The 12,762-nt window shown below is 33.4% G+C and overlaps 1 protein-coding gene across 2 annotated transcripts in view; it reads right to left on the minus strand.

Annotated features, from left to right (window-relative positions):
* The window catches only part of KIZ (kizuna centrosomal protein), an 81,762-nt gene that overhangs the window by 14,024 nt on the left and 54,976 nt on the right, over positions 1-12,762 (minus strand). For both annotated transcript variants that reach the window (XM_070939135.1, XM_070939134.1), the window contains one exon: positions 4,151-4,244. In XM_070939135.1, the coding sequence (XP_070795236.1) occupies positions 4,151-4,244 (94 nt within the window). The remainder of the gene's footprint in view (positions 1-4,150; positions 4,245-12,762) is intronic.

Here is a 12,762-nt window from a genome sequence, read left to right on the forward strand (position 1 = left end):
TTGAAGACCTCCAAGGTCCCTTCCAACTGTTATTCTATTCTATTCTAATATTACCATATCTCTTTCAAAAATTCTTATATTGACATTTATACTAAAGAAATAGTATTATACCATCAGAACATTAGTTTCAGTAAACTTTCCTTTCTTTTAACAATTTAAGGACTTCAACTATTTTTGCATCCATAAAGCATTTTTCTTTTTATCACCAACTATCTATACATATAAGCATTTTAATTTCTAAGTTTGCACTTTAAAAATCTGACCCTGACATTGCCCCCTTTCTTCTAGTTCAAAATTAGTGTACACAACTGAGAAAAAGTATATTTAAAGTCCAAGATAATTCATTTATGACCAATCTTAAAGGACTATTTAACCCTTACCTCATTCTCTAATTTGGAGCTGATGTTGATGAACAAAGCCATTGTCTTTCTAAAATTAATTTCAAAATTCACTACCTCTCCATATTTTAATATGTCTTCAATGATCAAAGGGAAAAGCTTATTTAACTTAAGCAGTATTAAGGCAATGTCATCTGCAAAGTCATTCATCTGCTTCTATCTATGAAGCTATTACTTTTATCAGTGTTTTGAACTGTGCTGTGCTGTAGTTTCAGTAGACTAGTGTCACAATCATCTTTGGTCACATTTATTCAGAAGGTTTAAGGAAGAGAAGAATAAGTGCCACAACTATCTCATTCTTTTATATTGCTAATATGGGGGTAGTATAGATGAGAAACAGGCTGTTTATAAACTACCAGAAATCTAAAATAATGATTTTCAATTAGAAACCAAGACAGCGGGCTTAGATAATTGAGCAGAATTGAAAAAAATCAAACATCACTAAATATCTGGGCTATGTCTTCCATGAACAGAGAATCCAGGAAAGCTCACCTTGACCATCTTATACAAATGACATCAAAATCTACAATGGCCATCAAAAGATTCTTCTACTCCCCAGAAGATAAACTGATACCAGCAGCACTGAAGTTTTTTGAAACTAAAACTCAGTCCATATTTGAATAGTTGCTAAAATATAAATTTCATTTGGAAATAGACTGAGAAATGCAACTTGAATTTAGCAAAGAAACAGTGACCCCTACTGGTCATTGTAGTTATTTGTGAAGATTAAAAGGAAGCATTTATCAGAAGCTATATTTGAAATCATCAGTACAAATAGCTACAAGTGGTAACTAGAAATGTATTCAAGTGAATAAAATATTTAAAGAAAAAGACACTTCTGTTTAAAAAGCCAGTTTAAATAGTCAATCAGATAAGAATTTTATGAAACTCAAAAGCAAGTCCTATTGTCCTTAATAGATAACTTGGTAAATAAAAGAATACTGAAATCTTAAGGCATACTTCAGGAAGCCAACTTAAATATTTTGGGTTTTATTTTTTACATTCAGATGTTGCAAAAGAAAAGGCTTCTAAGAAAAGACATTGCATCTAGCCCAAACCTGCAAGGACAGTCTGCTACTGACATCCACTGGCTGATTGTATTGCTACAAAGCAGTCAAATGCCACACACATTGCTGCAACCATTGGTTTAATAATTATGCTATAACTACTAAGGATATGTTACTTTTGGATCATTTGTTTCATATAAATATTTTTCCTTTAAATGTAATGTAATAATTAAGTTAGAAACTTTGTGTCCAAGTTAAAGTGTATTTGTACTAAGCAGTGGAACTCTGGCAAGAAAATTGTTTTCAGCTAGGATACAACAGGGTAATATTTGCTGGAGAAGAGGAAGCTGTGGCATGCACCTTCATACAAAAGGGAACAAGTGGCCTTCAATCGGAGAGCAGCTTTCTATTAAGACTCACTCCTTCGTACATTATGCCTTTCATCCCCACTCAACCACAAAATGATTTTGCTGTTGGACACACAATGGTGGAAAAGATTTACATTGAAAGAATCTTTAATAATAAACTGTTGCAGGTCTGCCTACTTCCCCCACAATTTATAATACAATAAACATTGGATTCTATTAAGTTTCATGCACTGAAGTTGCGCTGGAAAAAAAGAATATGAAAGCACTCAATTCTTCCCATCTCCAGTGCCATAATAGTGAAATGAGCATGGATAAATGTGCTAAGAGTATCTCTTTGCATCTTTTATAGCTTGTGTGTATTAATCTGTAAAGCTTATTAAGAAAGTCATTGCTATGCAAAGCAGCACCCAATCTCTTTTACTTGCTTTTCAACAGAGTGCAGTGTTTAGCCAATAGGACTTGTCCACTGCCCCTCATTCTGCATTCATAACATGCAACATTTGCACAATGTATCTCTCAAAGACTGCTGAATAAAAGCCTTAATACTCATGTAAACAACTGCAAACCAATTACTTAATGAATCAGGTCCACGCATAATGAGGTGCCAGACAAAGAGCTATAAATGCATTTTTGCGCCCAAGCCTCTGCTTTAAAGTAAAATCCCTCAGCTGTAGTTTGGGCTTAACTAGCACATCATAATTATTGTCTGTAGGACATCAGTGGAAGCCATTTTAAAAAAAAATTAGGTCCATCAGAGAATTTCACGAGTCGCTCATCAGCTCAGTGACTAAACACTATGGGAAGGGGGGTGAATTAAACATACCACAGCGGTACTAGACTGTTATGTTTATTTTCAAGTACTGGTTTTCAAGACCACTTGTAATAGCACGAAGGTGCAAGAAGTAACAATAAGTGGAACCTTTAGACATCAGCCTGTAAGAAATTTCTCTGTATCCAAACTGCAAATAAATAACTGAGTCTTATCCCTTCTTTCACACTTTATTGGTAACATCTTTATAAAAGAAGCATCCAATATAAGATTGGAAATGTTACTAATCAATGTGGTTTTAAAAAGCCTTTATTTTCCTTATAGAGAAAATTAAAATGCAAGTGTTTTTAAAAATAACTATTAACTCATGTTATACTGTGCAATTAATTTTTCCCTATTAGAATAAGAATGTTCCTTGCTTCTTTATGCTATACCGTGCATTATATGAACAGTAATTTATATGAAACTGCTTGTTCATATTATAATTCAAAGCATGTTTCCAGAACATTTTTAAAAATGTTGATAGTGTTTACAACATGTTTATTCTTTTTATATAGCAAACAGTATTTGAAGATACTTCTTTGACTTATTATTCCTTCAAATAGCAATAACTTATGAAATTAAAATGTAACCAATATATTTTAACAAATTAACTTCAGAAAGTATTATTCTCCAACTTCAGTTCCTGAAAATCAGATCTGAAAATAATTGCACTGTACAGTGTATAAAGTGCATTACTATTTATTCTATAGGCTGCTCAATTAATTTTATTCCATGAATACATAGTACCAATTTTACATAATTATATAATTAAAATTTTAAAAAATGTATAAATGTTACTAAGTAGGGACAGGCATATTATTGTATAATATAATCAAAAAGATCAGAAAATACAAATGAGGCTTTCAAACACAAAGCAACACAATCAGGCTATGGAAGTGTGTTGACAATTATTATGTAACAATCTAAAGCCAATTTAAAATTCCAGAATTATTTGCTATGCTTCATTTACTTATACCTCTTGATTGCCAGCAATTTGAATCATGCTGCTGATAGAAAAAAAGTGTAACACAAAATCACCCAAAGAACTGGGGGGGGGGGGGGAAGAGTAGATAAATTGCATCTCTTTAGGAAAAACAAGGGCATTAATTAAATGCTCTCAATTTGAAATTACAAAACAAAAAACAAAAACCAGATAATCTAGCATTTTAACGAATATGAAAACAGGAATTGAGCTGAAGTTTATTTACATCTCAACTCCATCCAGGAGATGACACACCATTTTATTTCTTGAAGACTTTATGTTTTATGTTTTAACAACTTCCATTGTCTAATCTCTAAGTAGTCCTACTGAGAGCAGCTGTACATGCTAATCTGTGGTTCACTGAGATGTCAATGGAGTCTTAAAATAAGAGAACAACAGCTGCAAAACAATACCTGGCTTTAATACAAATATTTTTAAGGTGTTCTTGTCTTTAATGTTATTACTTTAGAAACACAAATCTGAACTGAAGCCCAGAGATCAAAATATTGTTGTCAGGATTCCATGAAATTCCCAGAGGCATTTAGTTGAAAAAATTCAGTAATGAAACACTTTAACGATTTTACCTTGACAAAGAGCTTTTCCTCTCCAGAGATGAAAAACTGGGCTCAGAACTGGTTCCATTACTTTTTTGTTCCTTTAAGCCACTGATGTTCAAACCTGAAAGATAAAAACCAAATACTCCATTAGTTGTTGGCTAAAATAAATGAGAAATTATAATCCTGCACTATAACTTCTGGTCTGAAGAACCCATAATAATAGATGTCGTGTAGCAAAAAAAGTTTAAAATTACATTTAGATTTTATGTTATTAATAAACATAGTTCCCTTTAGTACATCTAGGCAATTTAATGGTTCCCTACAAATAATGTGCCTATATTTTCCACTACTACTGTTTATACTGTATCAGAATATTATATAATGGTAGAAAGTAAGGTGGAAGTTTTAATAGTATTTTTATAAGAGCTTATTTTCTTGTTAACAAAGTATTCTAACATTGGGTTTTCTTTAAAATAATGATTTTTCATCCTTGAGCTTTCCCTAGAATTTATTCTTCTTTATATTAATGTTTGATACTTATTTTCAGATGCAGAAATGGTCTTAAATCTGGATTGATAGTAAGGCATTAGAAAACTGGCATTAGTTGGGCTGTAATAAACAAATGTTGTACATAATAGTAGAAAACAAATCACAAATATTAAATAAACAGGAACCTAAATAGAGAACATAATGTTATAATGTATGTCTTCTAAATAGAGGACATAATATTGTAATTTGGTTTAACATTATACATTGTCATGTCCTTATATATTATATCATATACTGTCAGTGAGAAGACACAAAGATTGCAAGACCAAAGAAGTTAGCAACCAAATCCTATTCATACCACTATGTATTATAATTAGTAATTAATTAAATTAATACCATAATTATACTATATAATATTATATATTAAACTAGAAGCTAAAAAATTCAAAATAGTTTATAATTCACAAAAACATCTTTATTTTGACCCTGATTTATATAAAACTTTTGGAAAAAATTTTGGATTAATGAAATTTATAACCAAAACTTTTCTTCTAAAATATGTTTGCTTTATGCCTTCATTATAATACATAAAATATGTTTCACAAAATACATTTCCATGAGATGGAAAAAAATATATTTGTTGGAGTTTTCCTAGCTACTGTAATCTGCCACAATAATACAAGTAGTACTTGTATTTCTTTTAAATCATCTACTCACTGAGGCAGCTGACAGCATAGTTGTCCCTCAATCTGCCAAACCCTGCAATATGACTTCATCTGCTATCTGGCACTGAATTGCCAAATATACTGAACCAGATCTCAAAAAATGTGAAACTCAAAATGGAATATTGTTTTTCTTCAATGTAGTGTCCTGTCCCGTCCTCGGTGAGTTTTAGTTACTTAACATAGATGAATTCTTTGTGAAGTTTCTTTAATACACTCCTGAGTGGTATCCGAAGTTTTGCTGAGCATATGTGTTGGATGTGACTGAAACTGAAATTAGTTTTGTGATTACAAGGAAGAAAGAAAGGACACTTTAAAAGTTTTAACTGTTCTATGAAGATAGTTTCAATGATTCCAAAGATTTTTTTACATTTTGTTCTCTGTGAATAAATTAATTATCCTAATACTAATTGTATGTCCTCATTTTTTGGGATAAGGTACACTTTTGTCTAATTCCTTCACCATACATTAAAATTAATAATTCTTTGATTGCCAACAGCAGAGGATATACACTGCTCAAAAAAATAAAGGGAACACAAGCAAAAGACATCCGAGATCTGAATGAATGAAATAGCCTTATTAAATACTTTGTTCGTTACATACAGTAGTTTTGTGTTCCCTTCAGTTGTTTGAGCTATGTATAAACTACTGTATGTAACGAACAAAGTATTTACTAAGGCTATTTCATTCATTCAGATCTCGGATGTCTTCTGCTTGTGTTCCCTTTATTTTTTTGAGCAGTATATATAAAAGATATATCTAGTTAAATAATCCAATTTCTGTCCATCCCAGATATATTAGAATAACTTTCTAATTATCCTTAAGTTTCATTTAGAAATACGTTGTAAAAATTCTTTCCTTTCACTATATTACATGCAGTTAGTAGCACAGTTAATTGAAAAGTCATTAAAATTAAATAAAACAAAATGAATGTTTATTTTAAATGGTAAATGTTTATCAATTTTTTGCTTGTGCCAAAAGGGTGAGTCAAGAAAGCAAACAACTAATAATTTAAAAGTTGATGAGTCAAAATGGGGGGGAGGAGCTCATTGAATAAATGATCCTTTATTATATTTCTCAGACTTTTCACAATGCAGGCATTTAAGCTAAGATTCAAATCAGATCCTAGCTTTAAGGCATATTGTAAAGCTGAAGGTGCTTAGATAACCAGAAAACAGAATATTCAGAGAGGAAAGAAAATACTAAGAATTTACAAAAATATCTCCTCCTCTGATCTACAGGAAAAATGACTTCTCATAAGTTTGTGACTAAAATCAGCCATTGCTTCCAGGTCTCCCAGGCAGATAGACCTTGTAATTAAAATGAGAGGTGAGCACAAATGCCTTTTTGAAATTCTTATGGGAAAAGATATTGGGTGACATACTTACATGGCAGGGGAGATACCATTGGGTGGACAATTTCTCTGAACTTCTCAATGGATAGATACCTCTCCAACCATTTCTTAGGGGAAAGATTCTACCATAATAATGATAGTAGCAACGCCACTTAAACAATATTTCCTCCATACTATTTCCCATCCTAAAATATAGAAAGCCAGGAAGGTGCAGCTTTATAATATAATATAAAGATTGTTATATAATAAAGGATACGGGAATTGCACCCACCCATAGGCTATCTTTTAACAAATTCCGACCATGAGCAAATTCACTTTCGTAAAATAAAATGAGAATAGTAACAAATGCAAATTATTTTTTCTGCTAGGCAATAATTATTAGGACTACACAGCATTTCAGAGTCATAAACAAAAAGATGCTTGGAACCTATAGCACCTGTATGCAATTTTAAATCAAACCAAATCAATTGAATTAAAAAAAAGATGAATTTAATTCAATTTGATTTGATTTTAACTTCTTAAATTCATCTTTTTTTCAAGATCACGAAACCCTCCAAGCAACATGGAATTCAATGGGTGAAAGACATTAATTACTCTACTGTATATAGAATGTGCTCTAAATGTTTCTCTTGTATGCTTTCTGAGATGGCCTTAACTAAGAGAGTTTAGAATGAGTTATGATGTACATGACTCCTATCCAGTTGAAGAGTTTTCAAGATTACCTATTAAGTAACATACATTTTTCCATGTGAAAAGTTAAAAACCAACATATTAAGATACTGCGTTAGATATATGATTCTAAGGCATATATTTCAAATATATGAACAGTCTCTAGAACATGGAATTGAATAATCGGACACAACTGAATGGATAACATTGTCATGAGAACACAGAGACAGAACATACAAGAGATAAATATCTCCATTAGAAATGAAAGCAAACAATAAAGAAACAGTTTAATAAAAAACAATAATGACACAATTCAGCCACAAAACATTATTGACTATTACCAATTTTTATAAGGACAGCCAATTACTAGTATTGAGAATAATAATTTGGGTTGAATATTGCTTCACACTTAATAACTATTTTCTTAGATAAGAGTCTGTCCACTATTTTTCTAGAGTACAGATAACTGTCAAAAATGTTACTGGGAGATTGAAAGAAGAGCTATGAACCTATCTAAGCATAATTTTCAAATGAATATTTACTGTAGCTATAACTGCAGTTTAAAAATCCCAGCCCTTCCATGGTTGTATAACTTTATTCTCCTTATATCTCTACTGTTTTTCTGCTAAATCTATTTAATATTTCTAATAACTAAGGCTGGTAAAATATGCACTTAATTTTTCAAAGATGGCATAATTTTAGGCCTATGCAAAATGAGGCATACAAAAGTGGTCATATAGTACTTATTGAGAACTCCTTAAAGTACTTCTTTTTTCCTAAAATGGCATTGTTCCGTTCCACAACTCAAAACTGAACCAGGAAAACATCTACTTTGTTTAAAAAAATGCAAATAGATGCTAAATGAACACTAGCATCTGCTCAGTAGCACCTGTTTTTTTCCTTCAATATGCTACATAGGCCAAACAGTAAATAATTTACTGGTAACTGGAGGGCAACTTTATAAAACTACTACTTTAATCCAGCAGCTTTTTGGCTAAAATCAAGTATAGTGTACCTTTAGAGAGACAATAAAAGGACTCTGACTAAATCAGACAAGTAAATAAATTAAGGTTATTTAGTTGCTAGTGAAGACTGTAGGATCACACATGAAAAGCATGGCTATCCGGACTTCCGGTTTGCCTGCCGCCGACGAAAGATGGTCCCGTTTTTGGACCGCCAGCCCCGCTGCCTGTAGAGCCGCTTCGATTCAAAGAAGCGGCTTGAAAATTCCCAATTCTGAAGGATTTGAGGAAGAGAGTGGGCGAGGAGCAGGTTGAGCCCCTGTGAGCCCCCAGAAAGTCATTACTGGGGAGGAAACAGGCGCGGCTCCCTTTCAACTCGCTGAGACTCCGGACGGCGTGGGACGACTCTGCCCAGCGCAGACCAAGTCGGCTGCAGCAACCTTTCAAGCTAAACAAAATTAACTCCAATAATTAGTGGGAGATAACAACTTGAACCTCCAAACCTCGAAACTGCAAGTATTATTATTTCTGTGATTTTGTGATTCAAAGCACAAGCGTGAGTGAGTGAAAGCGGCTTGGAAAATGGCGCCCGGCTTCAGCGTTAACAAGCTGAAAGTGAGAGTGGATTTCTAATGTTACTTCAACTAGCTACAAAGTTGCGCTGTCTGTAACAAGGAGGAAAAAGAAAAGAGGAAAAATTCTTTTAAAATAAGTCTGAGCTTGCTTCAATTTAAATCTTATCCTCAATTTGTTTAAACCTGGGGGATTTTTTTAGAGGACTTTGTGGTGGTGGAAAAGGAAAAAGGATCTCCTTTTTCAGAAAAGCTAGCCTACGTGGCAGAATGGCTTCCAAGCCTAAACAGGAAGGAAAGGCAGCGGGGGGGGGGATCCCCCACACGTAAACCTGAGCAGCAGCAGTCTCCCAGCCAACAGAGCCAGAAAAAAGATTTTGATTTTGAAAGTTTAAAAGACTTTATTACTCAGGCCCTGGATGATAATTTTCAAAAGTCACAACAGGAAATTAAGCAGGAGATTAATGAAATTAAAAAGGTGGTTCAAGAGAAATATGACAAGGTGACTAATAAATTAATGACTGTGGTGTCTGGTCTGTCAGAAGCAATTATCAGAACAGATTCCAAGCTGGAAGAATTTAAATCAGAAATGAATGTTAAAATGAAGGATACTGATTACAAAATTTCTGATGCTGATAATAAAATGCAGAGAGTTGAAAACGAAATTACAATGATACAGTTCAGGTCCATGGAATTCGCCATAAGGCTTAGAGGTATTAAAGAGAATGATAGACAAGATTTGAGACAGATTTGTGCAGATGCTCTGGCTGTGCTGTTAAAAATTAACCCTGAAGAGATTTTTTACAAAATAGACAAAATTTACAGAGTGAACTTGTGGGTGGCCAGACAAAGACAACTGCCTAGAGATGTGGTGATATATTTCACAGATAGAAGAATGAGAAATGATATTCTGCAAAAGTCTTTTCTCTCTGCTGTGCAAGTGGAGGGGGCTCAGATTGGAGTCTATAAAGAACTACCACCCAAGATGTTAAAAGATAGAAAAGATTTTGGATTTTTAGTGAATGAATTAAAAAAACAACAAATTCCATTTCGGTGGGATGCCCCAACTGGCATAATTTTGAGGTACAATGGAGAAAGATATCGATTAAACACTGTTGAGAAGGCAGAACAATTCTATTCTACTGTTCTTAAAGAGAGCTCACCATCCCCACGCACATCCACTGTGTTGGAGATAAAGGAGAGTGACAAGGAGAAGCAACTTCAGCAAGAGATGGAAGAGCAGCTTAAGCAGGTGGAACCAGAGGCAGCGGAAATGCAGGGTGCTACAGGAGGTTTTCTGGAGGAGCCCCTGTTAGAGCCCTCTCCGATTCTGACTACAAGAGATGTGGCTTTGGACCTAGTCCGGATGGCTGAAGCTAAAGACCAGCGCGTAACTCGAGCAATTTCTAAGCAACTTAAAGAAAAGCAACAACAGGAAAGATCTAAGGCACAACAATATAAGAAGGGAGTTAAGAGTACTACACAAGAATGTGAAGCCATGGGGGGAGCAAAGTCGAAGACTTCGGAAGATATTCGGCAATTCTGCTCATCGCTTCAAAAAAGTCTACATGACAATTAAGTTTCTATCTTGGAATGTGAATGGACTAAATTTACCACAGAAAAGGAAGAAATTATTCACATATTTGAGACAATTTAATAATGATATAATTTGCCTACAAGAAACTCATGTCAGAACACAAGATCAAAAATACCTGATAAATTCAAAACTCGGAACACACTTTATAGCCTCAAATTTGGAAAAAAAAGAATGGTGTGGTTATTTATATAAATAAAAGACTGTCAGCTAAAATTATAGAAGCAGATGAAGGTGGCAGGTTCATAGCAATTGAATTGAACACAGTAAGTGGCCAAATTCTAGTGATTGGAATTTATGCTCCTAATCAACAACAGGATCATTTTTACAAAACTTTGCACACCAAAATATTGCAATGGGACTATAGATCTATTTTAATCATGGGAGATTGGAATGGAGTAATTGACTCTAAAATAGATAAAAAGAGTTTGGCAAAGTCAAGGATTAGACTACCACAGACTTTTTTTGACATGAAAGAAGATTTGGAATTAAAAGACATTTGGAGAATACATAATCCAAAAGAATTGGACTTTACTTTTTTCTCAGACAGACATAGATCTTTTTCTAAGATTGACTTTATTTTATTATCAGATGATTTGCTTGTAAAGACAAAAAGAACAAAGATTTTTCCAAGAATTCTAACAGACCACAGCCCAGTATGGATAGAAATTGAGATGGGAAAGATTGAGAGAAGATCATGGAGATTAAATGAAAATTTGTTTAGATACGAAAAAAATATAACAGAACTTAAAAAGCAGATGAAAGAATTTTTTGAAATGAATTTGAATAAGGGTACCCCTATTGAAATCGTGTGGGATGCGAGTAAAGCGTATATGAAAGGGGTACTCATTCATATGAACTCTAAACACAAACTGAATCGACAAAAGAAAAGATCTGAAATGGAAGCAGAAATAAAGAACAAAGAACAGCTACTTATTAAAAATCCAACAGATGAAAGAATACGTGGTGCTATAAAACTTCTGAAAGATCAATTTCAAATGCTTATGGCAGAACAAACTGCAACAAATTTACAATATGCGAAGCATAATACATTTTGTAATGCTAACAAACCGGGCAGATGGTTGGCTTATACACTAAGGAAGAAGCAGAGTATACAGACTATTGATAGTATCGATATTGGAGGGAAGGAAATCTTCCAACAAAAATTAATTAAAGAAGTCTTTGTAGATTATTACACTAAATTATATGCTAAAGATGATATGCAGAATGGACATAGAAAAATATTTAGAAAATAAAAGAGTTACAAAAATTACCAACCAACAAAAGGAGAGAATGAATTATCCTATAACAGCTAAGGAGATTATTGTAGCAATTAAACAACTGAAAACAGCTAAAGCTCCTGGAACGGATGGTTTAACTGCGGTGTATTATAAAACTTTGCAAGCAGAAATGATTGAACATCTTAGAGATTTATTTTGTAACATACAACAAGGGGGTAAAATACCCCCATCATGGAAAACAGCTTACATTTCCTTGATACCAAAAGAGCAATCAGGTCCTTAAAAAACTGAGAATTTTAGACCAATATCTCTTCTGAATAATGACTATAAAATATATGCAAAAGTATTAGCCAACAGGTTGATGCCAGTTATCCAAGAGGTGATTCATGATGATCAAGCGGGATTTATAGAAGGCAGATATATGAAGGACAATGTAAGGCAAGTTATAGATTTATTGGAATATCTTGAGAAGAACAAACAGATCCCTGCAGTGCTGGTTTTCTTGGATGCGGAGAAGGCCTTTGATAGAGTGGATTGGAATTTTCTATTAAAGACTTTTAAAAAGATGGACTTTGGGGATCAATTTATACAGGCGGTTTCAGCAATTTATCAAGAACAAAAGGCACAGATTATTATTAATGGAAGTTTGACAACAGATTTTAATATTGAGAAAGGAACAAGACAAGGTTGTCCGTTATCCCCATTGTTATTTATTTTAACACTAGAGGTCTTGTTGAATACGATACGGGACTCGAGTACCTTGAAAGGTATAGTGATAAGGCAAGAGGACTACAGAATAAGGGCATTTGCAGATGATCTGGTTGTTACCCTAACACAGCCGATGGAATCAATAATCCAGATGAAAGACATTATAAAAGATTATGGTACAGTATCAGGATTTAGACTGAACCAGAAAAAAACTAAGATGATAGTTAAAAATATGACACAAGATCGAAAATACGAACTTGAAAGGAGGGCAGGTTTTGAGATTGTACCAAAGGTTAAATATCTAGGAGTTCAGGTTGCAGAATCAAAT

Source organism: Pituophis catenifer, unplaced genomic scaffold (genome assembly GCF_029215685.1).
Source record: "Pituophis catenifer annectens isolate HBS135680 unplaced genomic scaffold, rPitCat1.0.hap2 SCAF_3, whole genome shotgun sequence".
Classification (NCBI taxonomy): Eukaryota; Metazoa; Chordata; class Lepidosauria; order Squamata; family Colubridae; genus Pituophis; species Pituophis catenifer.